This window comes from Bos mutus, chromosome 6 (assembly GCF_027580195.1).
Source record: "Bos mutus isolate GX-2022 chromosome 6, NWIPB_WYAK_1.1, whole genome shotgun sequence".
NCBI classification, from domain to species: Eukaryota; Metazoa; Chordata; class Mammalia; order Artiodactyla; family Bovidae; genus Bos; species Bos mutus.
In genome coordinates, this window is record NC_091622.1 from 69,716,149 (window position 1) to 69,734,179 (window position 18,031).

An 18,031-nucleotide genomic window follows, 5' to 3' on the forward strand; every position below is an offset into this window, starting at 1 on the left:
TAACTACAAACACACACCTGTGGGGGCTGGACTTCTAGGTTAATTTTTATAACTTCAGAAAAGTGATTTTGAGAAAAGCTGGTAGCTGCTGACTTCATCCCTTTGATGTGAGTGGCTAATGCAAATGGGAATGTATAAACCACGCTTGGGCCAACACATTTATAGAGCACTTACATGCAGTATGGTGTTAGTGAGAGTATACCGTTTAACTCTTGTGAAGGGCTTATTTTATGCCAGACTCCATGCTAGGTTGAGAAATGCTGAGAATAACTGGGAAGCAGAATGGGAGAGAAGAGGAGAATAAATAAATGATGGGATAGGAGCTAGTGGCTAGGAAAGTGAAGTCAGTAAAGCCTTGATCGGTCAATAAAAGTGATTGCAGTCATAATGCACCCAAATGCTTGAGGATGCGAATGTGGTCTTTTGGCGAATTGGAATTTATTATTACTATTGTTATTGTTTTGCATGTGCGTATATGTATATATGTGTATGTGTTTTCAGTTCAGTTCAGTTCAGCCGCTCAGTCATGTCCAACTCTTTGCCACCCCATGAACCGCAGCACGCCAGGCCTCCCTGTCCATCACCAACTCCCGGAGTTTACCCAAACCCATGCCATCCAGCCATCTCATCCTCTGTCATCCCCTTCTCCTCCTGCCCCCAATCCTTCCCAGCATCAGGGTCTTTTCCAATGAATCAACTCTTCGCATCGGGTGGCCAAAATACTGGAGTTTCAGCTTCAACATCAGTCCTTCCAATGAACACCCAAGAGTGATCTCCTTTAGAATGGAGTACTTTATACCAAATTATGTATGGCAGTGCAGATCAAGGCTTCTGAGATTTTCAAAATTTTGTCTTGATCAAAGTTGTTTGCAAATTATTTTTCAGAATCTTCTTTAAAAATTCAAACCTTGTAAGATCCTGACTATACTTTGGATATTTAGGTTCTTGTGTTTGTTCTTTTTTTAAATAGCAACATCAAAACTTGATCTGGAAATGGAATCTCCTAAGACTGTATATAAGGCAGGCGAATCGATTGTGGTCACCTGCACCGTCTTTAACAACGAGGTGGTTGACTTTCAGTGGACTTACCCTGGACAAATGGTAGGTACCCTTAAGGCCCCTGGTGGCAGGGAGTGGATCACAGTAGGGCTTCAAAGACCTATCGCTCATGGGGCAAAACACTGACCTCCTCTTGACCTTAGCTTTCCATCTCTGATACACACTCTGACAAGAGGACATTGTGGTTCTTAGAGCAGTGGGAGAGTCTGAGGTGATGATAGCTGAGCCAGGTCCTTCAGAATGCATAGAGATTTCACACTGAGTGCTCTTTTTTTCATCAGATAGGCAGGTTATATGGCTACAAGATAGTGACCAAAAAATTAGCAAAGCAAAACACAAATGAATTTTAAAAGTTTCTGATTGCTGAAAGTCATGAATTCTCCTTTTCTTGCCTCCCATGCCTTTGAATTTTAAGGCATTGGGTAATGTTTGCCTGCTTCCCTGCCTTGTGGACGCCCATGATACTCTGTTTCTTGCCTGCCTGGTCTTGCCTTTGTTTTAATATGAGCCAGAGTCGGACACGACTGAAGCGACTTAGCAGCAGCAGCAGCAGCAGGTCTTAATCTTTTAGTTGTGGCATGCAAACTGTTATTTGAAGCATGTGGGATCTAGCTCCCTGACCAGGATCCAACCTGGGCCCCCTGCATTGGGAGCACAGAGTCTTAGCCACTGGACCACCAGGGAAATTCCTTTATAAAAAAATTCATTTGTTTGTTATTTTGACTGTACCTCGCAGCCGCACTAGGGGTCGAACCCAGGCCCCTGGCAGTGGAAGCACAGATTCCTAACCACTGGACTGCCTGGGAATTCCCTGCCTGGTTTTTCTATGCATAACTTTCCTTCAGTGAACAGGCATAACTTGAATCATTCAGTAAAGATTTAGTGATCTTTGTTGAGTCCCAAGCACTCTGGTGGAAGCTGGCCCATCCACAGAAAGAAGAAGAAGGGAGGAGTGGAGGTGGGGAAGGGGAGCCGCTGTGTCATCTCTGGTCCCTGGGAATTTACACATAGGGTCTCATTCATCCTTTTGTTTATTTTATTGATGTATATTTAATTTACAAAGTTGTGTTAGTTTCAGGTGTACAGCAAAGTAATTCAGTTATATAAATATAAAATATATATATTCTTTTTTAGATTCTTTTTATTATAGATTATCATAAAATATTGAGTATAGTTCCCTGTGCTATATAGTAAGTCCTTGTTGTTTTCCTATTTTATATGTATTGGTGTGTGTATGTTACATCCAGTTCTCATTCATTCTAACCTATCATGGTAAGTGTGTATGAACTGTGTGTGAAAGGCTGTGATGGTCCCACGCAGAAACCATTTAACAGTATTTAATGCAGTGCCCTTATGGACAGCAAAAACCATCTATGTATAAGTAAATAAATAAATATATATGTATACACACACTCACACACATATAAACATATATGTGTATATATATATATGGTCTTTCCCCCTTCACTCCTAGTTTGCAAATTTCTGCTCCTTGCTCTTTTTTTGGCATCTGATAGTATCTCTCCTTTGTTCCATTTCTCTCCCCCATGCATGTGGGATCTAGTTCCCTGACCAAGGATTGAACCCAGGCCCCTGCATTGGTTGCATGGAGTCTTAGCCACTGGACCACCTGGGAAGTCCCTTTAGAGCAGCTTTAAATTCATAGCAAAACTGAGTAAAAAGTACAAAGATTTCCTGCATTGCCCCTTGGGCTCAGCACAGGAGCAGCCTCCCCCATCTATATCCCCACAGGGTGGTACACTTGTTACAATCCAGGAAGCCACATTGGTGTATCGTTATCACTGAGTCCATAACTTAGGCAGGGGTTCCCTCTTAGGAAGCATCTTGTTAGAGTCAGTTTTCCTCCTCTTCTGCTGTAGAAAGGCAAAGGCATCACGAGGCTGGAGGAAACCAAGTTCCCGTCCATCAAGTTGGTGTACACTCTGAGGGTTCCCGAGGCCACGGTGAAAGACAGTGGAGATTACGAATGTGCTGCCCACCAGGCCACCAAGGAGGTCAAAAAGATGAGGAACGTCACCATTTCTGTTCACGGTACACTCTGCTTCCTAAATTGCCCGTCAGCCATGCTGCTCGGGATCCACCATGAGGTGATCATTGTTTAATGGAAACTCTTCCCTGTACAGAGAAAGGATTTATTGAAATCAAACCCAACTTTAACCTGTTGGAAGCTGTCAACCTGCATGAAGTCAAGCATTTTGTGGTGGATGTGCAGGCCTATCCCCCTCCCAAGATAACCTGGCTAAAGGACAACCTGACTCTGATTGAGAATCTCACGGAGATCACCACTGACATAGAAAAGATTCAGGAAATAAGGTAAAGAAACACCCTTCTCAGGTTTGCCTTTTCTTTGTATTGTATATTCTTAGATAGACTGAGGTTTGTGTGTGTCTTATGACCCCAAACAAGAGTCAGTATAGAAAATTTAGCAATCAGAAATAGAAGATACCGGAAATCAGGTGCATTTCATGATAATGTTGCAATGCAATAATAGTATGTTGGTAAGTATGTAACAATGAAATGAGAAGAAAGAACTGAAAAATCTCTGCTCCCAATGAAAGACAGGTTCCTGGATTCAGAAAGGGGTGGAGGAAAGAAAGTAAAATTGGACCCACTTGGGTTTCATATATATTCCCTGATATCCATCACCCATATTGCAAGTAGACATGTATGGTGATTCCAGTTCCAGGGCAGTTATCACATAAGCCTACATGAAACACAACATCATTGGCTTAATTTGAAACACATTTGCCCCAGTGAGACTTTCATGGGAAATAAGAGTAGTGTCTGAGTAAATTTGGTCAGGAGAGAACGTACTATGGGTAGTTTGGATCCTTGCTCTCTGAGGAGCTGTAGACTGTTGTCATCTCTTAACTAGTGGTGGCGTTGTGTGTAAGTCACCATTCAGCCTCAGTTTCCTCATCTATAATGTAGGGTTAAGAATACCTTATGTCCTTCAAGATGAGGAACTGGATGATATTTTGAGGTCTCTTGCAGCTTTAAGCCCTGATTAGAATCCAAGAGCAGAAGATCCCTCTTGAAGGGCCCAGCTAATCCAGCCCTGCATCTTTGTTAGAAACCTTTCAAAGAAGACAAAATCCTCTATTTCAAGCCTTCAGGAAAGAGGAGAAGATAGAACCTCTGCCATTAGTTCACTTAATTTCAGGATTTGCTTCCTTCTTTCTGAACTGAATTCCATGTGTAACTGAGAAGCAACATCTGGGAAAATGGAATGTGACTACCTCTGTGGAACAGTGATAGAGATGGAAGTGGGACACTGAATCTGGAAGGCTTTCTAAGACACGAAATGTAGGAACACAGAGAAGTGTACAGGGTCTAACTTTCTACTAGGCTGTGAGGCCAGAGAGAAATAGGGTGATCCCAGCGTAGCCAACACTTGAGACACCAGGATTGTCTGCAAGCTACCATCGGTAGCGATGGTGGTTGTCCACGGAGCAGTCCAGGAGAGCTGTCTCTTAAGGTGTTTTTTGATTTCCTCCAGCACATATTCTGGTCCCCATGGCAGGCCAGGGAATGTAAGGATGCACACGGTGGAGGGGGGTCTGGTTTCCCTAAGACTCGTGGATTCACAGCTTCCTTGGCTGGACACGTGCAAAAAGTGAATGATGGCAGACTGTCTGGTCACTGGCAGCCAGGGGTGCTTAGGGGGCTCTAAAGAAATCCATTCCAGAGGTGTTCAGTTTGGTGCGGCAGAGGCAAGGCCAGCCCAGTGTGCTCATCACATCTCCCAGCGTCAGGTGTCTTGGCTAGAAGACTCGACGTTTGCCGGCTATTTTGGAGCCTCTGAAATGCTTTCATATAGATTATTTCATGTAATTAATTCTCAAAATGATACTACGCCTTGCATACAGTTATCCCATGGTGTACCCATAAGGGACCTGAGGCTTGGAGAGTTTCAGTAATGCCCCAGGTCTCTCCTTCCATGACCAGCGCGCTTCCTCTCACTCCGCTTGCTCTTCCACACTGTTGTAAAGGACAGTCAGATGGGCAATTACTTTATTGATGCACACACACACACACACACACACACGACTAAATGTCATTTATTATACGTGTAAGCATCTTTTGGAGAAACTTCTCTTTAATGAGGTATGAAAGCATATGTTTCTCTATTTTTTTTTAAAGATGCATCTTGCACTTCAAAAATATTCACACCTAAAGACAGTGCATTGTAAGAAGCCTCACTCCTCTTCTGTCCTCGTATGCGTTGGTACCCTCGCCTCCCCACCCACAAGGAATACTTTTATTAGTTTTGTTAGTAAGGTTTCTTATGAAACCTTCCAGAGTTTTTTAAGCAAATACAAGCAAGCAAGAGTTTTATACACCAGTGACCTCCCTGTATTAATACAGAGACAGTGTCTTTATTATTTCTTCCAAGGTTGTTCCAATATTTGGCTGAATCACTCATATGATGGATGTTAAGAGGAATCAAGTATTTGCTTTTATTTTGTATTGGCGTATAGTTGCTTAACAGTGTTGGCAAGTATTTTTTTCTTAAATATAAAAATCCAGGATTCAAATAAAAGGAAAGCTGGTAAGATTTGTTTTTTCCCATTTAGAAGTCAGGCCTTAGCAGAGCTGACTGCTCTTGTAGCCACATAAGCCATTGCTCATCTCTGGTCTTCTGTTTAAGAATAAAATGTCTACAACTCAGACCTTCAGTGCATAGACAGTATAAGGGAAATCCCAGGAAAGTGGTCATATGGACAAGATATTTTTTAACAACATTTGAATTGAAAATGGTAACTGCTTAACGATTGGAATTTATTGGGCTACTCCTTGCTGAAACACAGTCCTTTTCTTTTAAGTTATCGAAGCAAATTAAAGCTGATCCGAGCAAAGGAAGAAGACAGCGGCCATTATACTATTGTAGTTCAAAATGAAGATGATGTGAAGAGCTATACTTTTGAACTCTTGACTCAAGGTTTGTAAGAGCCAGATAAAGATAACTTCAGCTCGGTGGGTCTGAGAGTCTCCCGAGGAGAGCCTAGCCCTGTCCGCCCAGGTCATGGAGGGAAAAGCAACCCTTTCAGGGAGAAGCAAGGAGTGTGGGTGTCAGGTGTAGCTCTGTTGGACTTATGAATTTACATAATTCTGAAAAGTTCCAGGCTAGTCTGGAACTGTCCGACTTGGAATTCCTAGGCTTCAATCGCTTCCTTACCACCTGTTTCTCAATTAGGTACTTCCAGTTCTGGAAAGAGTGAAATGATATGTTTTGGCCCGGATGACATTAGGTCGTTCCAGAGTGCTTTGGCTTTTTGTGCCTAGCTTTCTTTATAGACCTCTGTAGAAGCCCCTCCCAGAACGGAGTGCCCAAGTCTGTGTATACTCCAGTTAAGCACCTATTCACTGAGTACCTACCATGGGCCATGTTAGGCTCTTTTGACCCTCAGAGTCAATCTGTGATACAAGTATTAGCATATTTCTAACATTTGATCACTGGTTACAAAAAAGAGTCTTTAAAATGTAATACTATTGCACTTTGGTAAATGCTGCTTTAGGCCCTAGCATTTAGATGAATCTGTAAGCTGATTCCCAAGCTATAATTCTAAGAGCCTCTTTGTCTTTCAAGTCAAATCAACACAGGGGCTTTTTGCTTTCTTTACACCAGATTTAAAACACCACAGGGCACAAATGCCGTAAGCATGCTCTTAACCAGTTGGATCTGTGCAAACTGGAGTGTTGTTATGCATAAGACTGGTCTCAGCTCCCTGCTGGGTGGTTGGTTGATTTATAGGTTCAAATGTTATGTGGACAAGTTTTGAACTCATATTCCACTTGGTAGTTCCCCAAAGTTCTGGTATGCCAGCCATCCAGTTCTGATTTCTTTTCACCTCCTGCAGTTCCATCCTCCATACTGGACTTGGTTGACGACCACCATGGCTCTAATGGGGGCCAGACTGTGAGATGCACAGCCGAAGGGACCCCTCTTCCTGATATCGAGTGGATGGTTTGCAAGGATATTAAGAAGTATGGAACACATTCCTTTCTCTTTTGTGGTCAGGATGTTTCTGCCTTAGCACAGAGACCCTCAAATGTATTTTATTTCTTTGGCTGGCTCTGTTTTTGGAATTTGTGATTCTTATTCGGCCTGGTCTCACAAACTACAAGATAGGGTTCTAAACATGGACCTTGTGTGTGTGTGTGCATGTGTAGGTATGCACGTGTGCTTTTGTGTTCTGAATAGCTGTAAGAAGAAGGTCTACAGCCTTCAGCATATTCTCAAAGGGTCTGCATTCTGAAAAGAGCATGAATTTAAAGACCTGCTCTAAGAGGCTCTTTCCTACCCTGGCCCACATTTTCATTTCACATTTCGTCTTTGATGAACTTTATTTGGTGGCTAGACTGGAGTGTGAACATGCATGAAGATACTGCCCAGGGGGCTTCTCTCTACCTGCTGTGTGGTGGGAGGTAACTCTCCAGTTCCTCCTTCACTGCTCATTCCTCGACCTTCTCCGTGGGCGTCTCCAGAGTACAGTGTTCTTGCACTCCTTCCCGGGGTGCCTGCTGTGCTCCGAAGCCTCTGAGCTTTTCTTGGAGGCTGAGACTCCTCCCCCCGGCACCCAAGGCCAAAAGGCACTGGACTTGGATCTAGACGGGCTGGATTCTAGGTCCAGTCCTAGTTACACTTGAGGGGGTCCCCACAGCGGGGGTGGAGAAAAGGGAGGGGACCAGGCCTCTTTTGGAGGGGTGGGACGTTGGCATACTTAAAACATTCTTGAAGTCCAGTTTGCTCAGGGGTTCAAGGCTTGTGATGGGTAGTTCTGTTGGATTGAACTTGTTTATCTCTGCTTTGCCTTCAAAAACAGTTAACTTAAACAATTTTTTAAATTTATTTGGCTGTGCTGGGTCATGTGCATGCGGCATGCAGGATCTTTAGATGCCAACTCTTAGTTGGGGCATGTGGGATCTAGTTCCCTAACCAGGGATCAAACCCAGGCCTCTTGCATTGGGAACTCAGAGTCTTAGCCACTGGACCCACAGGCAGGTCCCAACAGTTAACTTTTAATTACCCACATGTAGTTTATTCTCTAGGAGAACAAGTTTTAAGGTTAATCTGCACCTAAAATATCCATCTGTAGCCTTGCAAATGCAGACAGGGTCAGCACTGCTTGCTGTCTTAAATGATTCTCACTGCTCCACCCCCATGACTCCCCACAATGGGCTCTGTATCTGTGCCTTTTACTCTCTCCAGATGTAACAATGAAACTTCATGGACAGTTTTGGCCAACAACGTTTCAAACATCATCACAGGGGTCCACCCCCGAGACAGGAGCACAGTGGAAGGCCAGGTGACGTTTGCCAAAGTGGAGGAGACCATTGCAGTCCGGTGTCTGGCCAAGAACCTCCTCGGGGTGGAAAGCCGAGAGCTGAAGCTGGTGGCTCCCAGTGAGTAGCTCATGGGTTAGGACAACTAAGTCTTCAGCTGAGCCCTTCCTCCCTTCGGTGGGACTTTGAATCCCAGATGGGATCCTATAGGACTGAAGGTCCAGAGGCTCTTAAAGGATCTTCTCTGGGCACCTGTGTAGGAGCCTTGTCTTTTAGTTTCAGATCTCAAACTGCATCTTTCTGAGGCCCCTTGGTATTTTGTTTGTCTATAAGCATATAGCCACCTAGTCTCTTTGGTCTGGTATGGTGATGGAGGATGGGGAAGGAGGATCTTCTGCCTCGTTGGTCCTTGTAACAGTTGAGACAGGTTGACTTCTTAAAAAAGAAAAAATTAGCGAAGCCAAAAGCAATTTAAGTATACAGTAACCTTTCAAAATACACTGCACTTAACTTTCTGAACTAATGGCATCGCTCAGCCTCATTTATCAGTCTTTATAGTCCAGTTCACACCTTTGGAGAAAGGATTGTGTTCCCAGCCAAATTTTGTCCCTTGCCCATCCAAGGGGAGAGTTGGAGTAGTTTCATGTATGTAAATAATTGAGAGATGATCTTGTCCATTCCCCAAATGAGCCAGGCAGCCCTTATGCTTCTCACCAGTAGAGAGAGATTTCCAGCCCAGAAATGGCCACCCTGCCTTCCTGCCCTCCTGCGAATTTGTGCAAGTTCTCCACCATGCCCCATCTCTTGTCCTCTAGCTCTGCGCTCTGAGCTCACTGTGGCGGCTGCTGTCCTGGTGTTGTTGGTGATTGTGATCATCTCACTCATTGTCCTGGTCGTCATTTGGAAACAGGTAGATATTTTTTAAAGAACTAAAAATCCTTACTGATAAGAACAAGAAGAGCAACCTAGCTCAGTGCTTGGCACAGAGAAGGAGCTCAGTAACTAGATGATGAGTGAATGTTGCTGAATCCTTTCATGTCAGTCACTTTGCTGCTGTGGTTAAGCTTTGGTATCTTTGGACGTTGATAATTTGCCAGTTACCTGTCCTCATCATTTATAGAAACCAAGGTATGAAATCCGTTGGAGGGTCATTGAATCAATCAGCCCTGATGGACATGAATACATTTATGTGGACCCGATGCAGCTGCCTTACGACTCGAGATGGGAGTTTCCAAGAGATGGACTCGTGCTTGGTAAGCTCCTGCCCTGCTGGGTGATCTCCCAGGACTCCTTTTGCTTTGTCCACAACTTTACTCTTCACAGGCCTGTGGAGGAACAAAGGATCTGAACCTGTGCTTAGTAAGAGTGAGGCGTTAGAAATTGGCTTTTTTGGAAATATTTTTCTGCCTTTGAAAGTGAGTCAATCAGATCACTGCAATGATTTTTTTTTTTTAAACCTCCTTCCATAGCAAATTACAGGTTAAGAAAATTTTACAAAAGAAGAAGCGACTATAGGGAAACACCCATCAGAGTGGCTTTGTTTTGGAAATGATACCCATTGGAAATGAGATGAATTTCTGTGATGAAAAAGGAGCAGATGAAAAATGAATGAAGACAATTCAAAAATATGTTTTGACCCAGTACCTTCTGAGGATGTAGTAGATACTTCTTTAAAAATATAATGTAAAAATATAAGTTTTTACATTTTAAAGCAAAACATGAAAAACTTTTCAAATATTTTCATCTTGGGTTGAGACCAAGTACAGGAAACTTTAGTCAAGATATATATATATATATATTTTTAATTACATTCTAAATGAATGAAAATAGGACAAAGACAAATGAAGGTGAGAGCTAGAGGTTGTGTCATCATGAATATTCTAACAGTAGGTACTTTGGAGGACGCCGAAGGCATTTTTAAATTATCTACTTGTCTCATTCCAGAAAGCAGCCAAATTAGGTCTTCCTAGAAAGTTACTTAAACTGAGATCAAACAAGACACCCTAGCCTCTCTCATTCAAATACCTATGTCTGAGAACTAAGCTTGCTTTATTATATTTTCTCCCTTGTTTTACAAAAGGTGAGGAGCTTTGGGAAGTTAAAAAGTAATAAAATAAGGAGAAAAGGGGGCAACATTCATTGCTAAGAGGTGTTCCTGTGTCTCTCTGCTTCTGTGTACTGTCGAGCTGCTGGGGAAGTGGTACCTTTGCAGGAATAAGTTCTAGTCAAGCAGACGTGCAGTCAGCGGCACTATGGGCTCCCAGTGCCCGTTAGGAGCCAAGGCTTCCCCTGGTTTGATGGAAACGTCTGTTTTAGACTGCAGACTCTTTAAGAGTGGGCAACACACGGGAAGAAATACTTAGGGAGTTTGGGATGGACAGGTGCACACTGATATTTTAAAATGGATAACCAACAAGGACCTACTGTAGAGCACAGGGAACTCTGCTCAATGTTATGTGGCAGCCTGGATGGGAGGAGAGTTTGGGGGAAAACGGATACATGTATAGGTATGCCTGAGTCAGTCCCTTCTCTGTTCTCCTGAAACTTTCACAACATTGTTAATTGGCTGTACCCCAATACAAAATAAAAAGTTAAAAAAAAAATAGTGGGCACGAGAGCCTCCATTTCCTTTTGTATCTCCCAACGCGTGGCAAAGTGTTGCGCTCCTGGGCATGTTTAGCCTTCTCTCTTCCTGGTCCTCCTAACAGACAGACAACAGGAGGGCCAGCCTGAAGTTTGCTTCATCACTACTTGGAATTGATAATGTCCTGAATAGGGAAGTATTTCCAGTGGAGAAGCTTCCCTGGTGGCTCAGATGGTAAAGCATCTGCCTGCAATGTGGGAGACCTGGGTTCGATCCCTGGGTTGGGAAGATCCCCTGGAGAAGGAAACGGCAACCCACTCCAGTACCCTCGCCTGGAAAATCCCATGGACGGAGAAGCCTGGTAGGCTGTAGTCCATGGGGCCGCAAAGGGTCAGACAAGACTGAGCAACTTCATGTTCACTTTCACTTCCAGTGGAGAAAGGCTTTTTGTTGCAAAAGGTGCCCCTGTTTGTGTGGGGAAAACATAAGGGTAGAGAGCCAGGAGGTTTGGGCCAGAGCCACAGAGAACACGTGCCATAGAGCCCAGGCTTTGGCTCAGCTCTCCAGCCTGTAGATGAGTGCTCACACTAGGGAGTGCTGCACCTCCTTTCTTCCCGTCTGCGTTTTCCCTTTCCTTTGCAAATGTTATGTGACAAAAGCAATTATACTAATTTCCTTCCCTGTGGGCTCAATTCTGGTTTTGACATGATGACTTGGAGGAGTTATTATGCTTTCTCCATATGGGAAAAACACCACCCAGCTGTGCACCCATGATCGCTGGCCATGGTATATGAATTGGATGAGATGCCTGATTCTGTGTGTGTTGATGGTTCTGGTTGCCCACAGGTCGGATCCTGGGGTCTGGTGCATTTGGGAAAGTGGTTGAAGGAACTGCTTATGGATTAAGTCGGTCTCAACCTGTCATGAAAGTAGCAGTGAAGATGCTAAAACGTAAGTGCCCCTTTTCTGGAGATTTCTTGAACGTGGAGATATTAAACTCAAAAATCACACAGCCAGTAAATGTCAAATTTAGGACTAGATCTTAGTTCTTTCAACTCTAGGTTTTTTGCGTATTTAGACTCTTGTCAGTGAGGTTTATTTAGAGCATTCTTGTCACTTATATGTTGGAAAATCGAGTTATTTTTAGTAGCTTCTTTTTACCCTGCAGACTTGGGATAAGTTGTTAGTGTGTAGACTGAGTAACTAGCCATTTCCCCTTGAGACAATAAATAAAATGATACCTAGTTGTAGGGTTAGCCATGCTTTTGGCTTTTTCTGGGAAATAAATAATTCAGTTGAACTGATGTATGATTTATTTCTTCAACAGCCACAGCCAGATCCAGTGAAAAACAAGCTCTCATGTCTGAACTGAAGATAATGACCCACCTGGGGCCGCATTTAAACATCGTGAACTTGCTGGGCGCCTGCACCAAGTCAGGTAGGCTCGCTCACCTGAAAGTGAGGATTTTCTTAGAACACCTACCATTGCGAAGACTGTCCAAGCTTTTTAATCCCCCTACACTGTACCTCCAGCCACGCCAGCAAATGTCAGTCTGTTGAATGGGGTTGTGGACTGAGTTCCACTGAGGGAAGCTCCCTGTTCTTGAGCAGTGTCTTTTACCACTGTAGATACAGTAGGTTCATGGCTTCTCTGTTCTTCACGCTCATCTCCAACTGGTTTTGGACCCCACAGGCCCCATTTACATCATCACTGAGTACTGCTTCTATGGGGATTTGGTCAACTATTTGCATAAGAATAGGGACAGTTTCCTGAGCCACCATCCAGAGAAGCCAAAGAAAGAGCTGGACATTTTTGGATTGAACCCGGCTGACGAAAGCACAAGAAGGTAGGTGCAGAGACAGACGCTGCTGTGAATCACTGTCTTATGCGTGCGTTCGTGCACACTCAGTCGCTTCAGTTGTGTCTGACTCTTGTGGACCCCAGGGACTGTAGTCCACCAGGCTCCTCTGTTCATGGGATTTTCCAGGCAAAGATACTGGAGTGGATTGCCATTTCCTCCTCTAGGGAGGAAATGTCTTATGAGCCTCACCAATGTAGACAACCTATGTCCTGATGGAGGTCGTGTCTACAGATTCAGGGCCAGGAGGTAGCAAGACTTGAAGTCAACTACCCTGCTCCATCACCCTGTGACATGGTGCTGAGAGATACCCCATGTCTGTAGGCGTCTTAGACAGGATATCATGTTGGGGAAAGCTTTGCTGATAGGTTTGAATGAGAGGAGGAGTCGAAATCATCCTGGGAGCCAGTTGCTATTTATGTGTGGTCCACTTCAGACTTCCAGATGTGTCTCTGGCCAGGGAAGCCTTGGTGCTCATATCTTGTGAGAAACTATCTGAGGATTTACAAGTTTCAGACACTGGTCCTTGCTGAACCCGGGCATACCAGTCAGGCCAATGAAGTGATGACTGCCACTATCGATATCTAAAGTGACTGAAAAGATCGCTGTAGATAAGACGTTCTGCAAGATCAGAATGTGTGTGAATTCACTTCATATTAAATTACTCGATGGATACCAAATTGGTGTTAAATTTATTGGGTAGAAGGAATCGTCTGTCCAAGCCACTTGGTCACGTGGTGAAGCTCTCTGGCCTGTGACTGAAAAACAGAATAAAGAGAGTTGAGCTGAGGTGGTCTGTGTGTGATCCTTGATTAACGCGCATCTGCCCGACTAGACCGCCCACACGAGAAGGATGTGGGTGGTTGTGCTTTTGATTCCCCTGCCGCCTCTGTGCCCACCACTGCCTCACACATGGTGGGTACCTGGTCTTCACCTACTGAGTTACGGGTGATCACTCCAGAGGGACACCCTGGATAAGGTTCCTTTTTTCTGTTTTTACAGTTACGTTATCTTATCTTTTGAAAATAATGGTGACTACATGGACATGAAGCAAGCTGACACGACACAGTATGTCCCCATGCTGGAGAGAAAAGAGGTTTCTAAATACTCGGACATCCAGAGAGCGCTGTATGATCGCCCAGCCTCGTATAAGAAGAAATCCATGTTAGGTAAAGGTGTCTTTGCTTGTGCTTGGGGTGCTGAGATCTCCCAGTGGTTTAATATGATACTTGGAATACTCAGAAGGTGGTGAGCAGGCCTGGTAAGCTGGACTGTCAGGCCACATGGTCCCTAACTGCAGATCTGCACAGCTGGGTCTGTGACACGTTTTTGCGGGTCTGGCCTGTAATTTTTTTAACTAGAACTCATACTAGTTAAACTCTTTTTATTTATTTATCTGTGTTTGGCTGGGCTGGGTCTTCATTGCTGTGTGTGGGCTTTCTCTAGTTGTGGCGACCGAGGGCTGCTCTGCTGCGGTGTGCGGGTTTCTCGTTGTGGTAGCTTCTCTTGTTACGGAGTACAATCTCTAGATGTGCAGGGTTCTGTAGTTGGGCACAGGGGCTTAGTTGCTCCGAGGCATGTGGAATTTTCCCAGACCTATGTCCTCTGCATTTGCAGGCAGATTCTTAATCGCTGTAACACCAGGGAAGTCCTGGCTTGTGAGCTGAAAAAAGGAAAAGAATAAAGACAGAACTAATATAATGAATTTTTCAGATTTTAAGTGTAATTTTATTTTATTAATTTTATTTTGTCTGACTATATTGATATATTGAGATATGATTGACATACAGGGCTGTATACATTTAAGGTGTACAGTGTAATGATTCGACTTACAAACATTGTGAATGATTACCACGATAAATTTAGTGAACATCCATTTTCTCACATAGATACAAAATAAAAGAAAAAGAAAAATTTTTTCCCTTGCAATGAGAACTTTTAGGATTTAGCCTCTTAAATTTCATATATAAAATATAGCAGTATTAATTATATTAATAATGTTGTACATTGCATCCCTGAATTGTACATTTTAAAGTGTAATCATTTTAAAGAATTATTTATTCTGACATAATAGTATTCATTTTTTGGTTTAACATACCTTTTTTGCTTTAAATGAAGGTATGGTGGTAATTATTTTTTCTCAGTGCCCTTACTTGGTAACATTAAAATCTGGCAATCTTTTATTGATTCCTAATATTATTTTTAAAAATTCAATTATATAAATCTCTGATATCTGTGTTTAATCGCCCTAGCTGTTAGCTTTGCTAATGCCCAATTTGTGATAGAAACTGAAAAGTGGACAGTTTGAGGTATTTTATCTGACAAGGGTGTTGGGTGTTTCTACTCAATGTTGTTTGAAGGAAGATCCGTTTGTTTTCAAAGCAGATGAGCATGTGGCAGGGTTGATTGATTTATAAACTCCAGGGAGCCTAGCTGATGCCCATACCAGATGGACCACCACACATCTGGTGGGGGGTGGCCCCTGCAGGGTTCTAGTCTAATCACAGGCCTGGAGCTGGGAGGAGGCTTCAGGAGAGATCTGACCATGCTTTGTCACATAATTTTGTATTCCTGGGTCTGAGACCTCCCCTAGGTCCTGCCTGAAAGGTGTTGTGCTGCCATGGAAATTGTTTTGAAAATCACTGATGTACTCTGGATGGTTTCAGGGTTCTTGAATGAAAGGTATAATCATAAAAAAAAAAAAAAAAGAATGTGCTTGTTTTGCAAAGCGTAGTACATAATAATATTTTCCACTGCTGCAGCTCCAAGTTCCATTCACCTCTCAGTGCCAGCTGGGTAAACTTCCAAGCCCTTTTAAAAGGTTGGCCAACGAGACTTGTCGGAACCAACACTTCCGCTCCCCTGCTGTATTGTTAAAAATAGTTTCCATTGCTTCCCAGGCCGGACCTGGCTCCAGATGTCAGGAGAACCTGATTCATGCTCAGCCCGAGCCCGGTTGGCAGGCAGACCATTGCTTTCTGGCTGGAAAAATGTGAATGGCTGCAGCTACTCTGTACTTGCCTGAGCTTTTTCAAAAAGTGCTGAGAGCTGCTGGCCTAGATTGCCTCCTTCCTCGAAAACCCTGGGACCCTTCCAGGCAGGACCAACTGGGGAAAGTGGGCAAGTTACAGAGAAAGGAACTACATGCAAAGTCTTTGGCACTGAGCTTCAAGATTGCTACTCTAGCCTGATTGGTGGCTAATTTCATTCATAAAGTAAGCCAAGTACTATGAAGGTGGCTTTAAAAAGAAAAACAAAAGCAATTCCTAGAAGCTGCTTTTTCATAGAGGCTTCCTGTACATTCATCATAGAAGATGTGTGGGTGTGGTTGTGGGTGTGGGTGGGTGTGGATATGTGTTTTAAAAGTGGCTGAGGTGATTTGCTAAAGGAAAATTTGGGAGCCAAACAAGAACAAAAATATGTGTGAGAACCTATTAGACTAGTCATTATGGAGATATATATTTAAACCAAGTGTATGTATTTATGGATATATTTCTTTTTATTTATTTTTGAAATTAAAAAAATTATTTATCTATGGCTGCACTGGCTTTCTCAACTTGCAGCGAGTGGGGCTACTCTTCTTCGTGGTGCTCGGGCTTCTCATTGCGGTAGCTTCTCTCCTGTTGTGGAGCATGGGCTGTAGAGCACATGGGCTTCACTAGCTGCGGATCTAGGGCTCTAGAGCAAGAACTCAGTAGTTGTGGCTCACGGGCTTAGTTGTTCCATGGCACATGGAATCTTTTTGGACCAGAGATGGAACCTGTGTCTCCTGCATTGGCAGGTGGATTCTTTACCACGGAGCCACCAGGGAAGTCCGCAATTCTTTTTAAAGAGGACATTTCTGCATAGTGTATACTCATCTGTGAGGTCTAGACACTATGAGAACATGATCGTAGGTATGTTCTCTGGACAAGCCTCTGCAGCCTAATGAGTGGCCCAGCCTTGAGAGAGTGTCAAGGTGGCTGATGTTTCATGCTGTTCACTAGCGCCAACACATTTAATTTTTTTCCTGCAGACTCAGAAGTCAAAAACCTCCTTTCAGATGATAACTCAGAAGGCCTGACTTTGTTGGATTTGTTGAGCTTTACCTATCAAGTCGCCCGAGGAATGGAGTTTTTGGCTTCAAAAAATGTAAGTGTGTTCAGACAACAGAGACCTCTTTAGACCCAGGCCTTGCTCTGGGTGAGGTGAGCATGGAAGGAGAGTTGTGGAGGAGCCAGTTGCCACGTTGCTTCTCGATACCCCTTCCCAGAAGGTGAGTGGGCCCTCCGGCAGGATCAGGTGTCCACTTTTCTCCAGAGCTTTCTCCCTCTTGGGAGGCACTGGGTTGAAAGCCTGGGCGGGGTGAGCTCTGTGGGCCAGGACAGCCTTCCTGAGGTGTCCGGGCACCTCCAAGTGTCCCTGTTAAGTGGCCAGTCTTGCAGGGGGCGTGCTATCCAGTGGCAGGTGGATTGACCCCCATCCTGTCTTCCCTTTCTGTGCAGTGTGTCCATCGGGACCTGGCGGCTCGCAACGTCCTCCTGGCGCAAGGGAAAATCGTGAAGATCTGTGACTTTGGCCTGGCCAGAGACATCATGCATGATTCGAACTACGTGTCCAAAGGCAGTGTACGTGCCCCTAGCTCATTTGGCATGCTTGCCCTCCCTTACTTGAATCTTTGAAAGCAGATGTTGCTTCTAGCCATTCACAGCCTGGACTTTTAACATGGAGTCCATGACATTCATGAATGGGGTCCAGGGGTCAGTAGGCAAACCACAAGCTCTGCAGACAGACTGCCTAGGTGTGAGCACCGGCTCGGCATCTACTAGCGTAGGCACTCGGGGCAAGTGACTTGGCTATTCTGTACCTTGGTTTCCCTAACTGTATCGGGGGAGTGTTATCAGTACCTATCTTCTGAGTTGCCGTGGAGCATTAGATCAGTGGATTTGTGTAAAATGTTGAGGACAGTGCCTGGCACTTACAAAGCAGGAAAGTGTTAGCTATTAATATGTAAATTGTGCATTCATTTCCAAGGAGCACACCTTTGGAGATTATCAAATTTTCAGATGGTGTCTGTGACCCTGAAATGTTAAAGCCATTTGAGTTAATACATTTTAGAGGCACAATTTCCTTAAAGATAGTCATTCTGTTCTACATTTGAACCTTCTTCCCATTGTTTCTTTTTTTTTTTTTTTTTTCAATGCTATTCTCCCAAATCTCCCCACCCTCTCCCTCTCCCACA

The 18,031-nt window shown here is 43.9% G+C and overlaps 1 protein-coding gene across 4 annotated transcripts in view; it reads left to right on the top strand.

Annotated features, from left to right (window-relative positions):
* PDGFRA (platelet derived growth factor receptor alpha) overlaps positions 1 to 18,031 on the top strand; it is a 47,508-nt gene that overhangs the window by 15,820 nt on the left and 13,657 nt on the right. For all 4 annotated transcript variants that reach the window (XM_005907633.3, XM_070372415.1, XM_070372414.1 and 1 more), the window contains exons 5-18: positions 971 to 1,101; positions 2,940 to 3,111; positions 3,204 to 3,393; positions 5,907 to 6,022; positions 6,942 to 7,068; positions 8,294 to 8,487; positions 9,183 to 9,277; positions 9,488 to 9,620; positions 11,798 to 11,902; positions 12,279 to 12,389; positions 12,645 to 12,798; positions 13,813 to 13,979; positions 16,826 to 16,941; positions 17,295 to 17,417. In XM_005907633.3, coding sequence (XP_005907695.2) covers positions 971 to 1,101; positions 2,940 to 3,111; positions 3,204 to 3,393; positions 5,907 to 6,022; positions 6,942 to 7,068; positions 8,294 to 8,487; positions 9,183 to 9,277; positions 9,488 to 9,620; positions 11,798 to 11,902; positions 12,279 to 12,389; positions 12,645 to 12,798; positions 13,813 to 13,979; positions 16,826 to 16,941; positions 17,295 to 17,417 — 1,934 coding nt within the window. The remainder of the gene's footprint in view (positions 1 to 970; positions 1,102 to 2,939; positions 3,112 to 3,203; positions 3,394 to 5,906; positions 6,023 to 6,941; positions 7,069 to 8,293; positions 8,488 to 9,182; positions 9,278 to 9,487; positions 9,621 to 11,797; positions 11,903 to 12,278; positions 12,390 to 12,644; positions 12,799 to 13,812; positions 13,980 to 16,825; positions 16,942 to 17,294; positions 17,418 to 18,031) is intronic.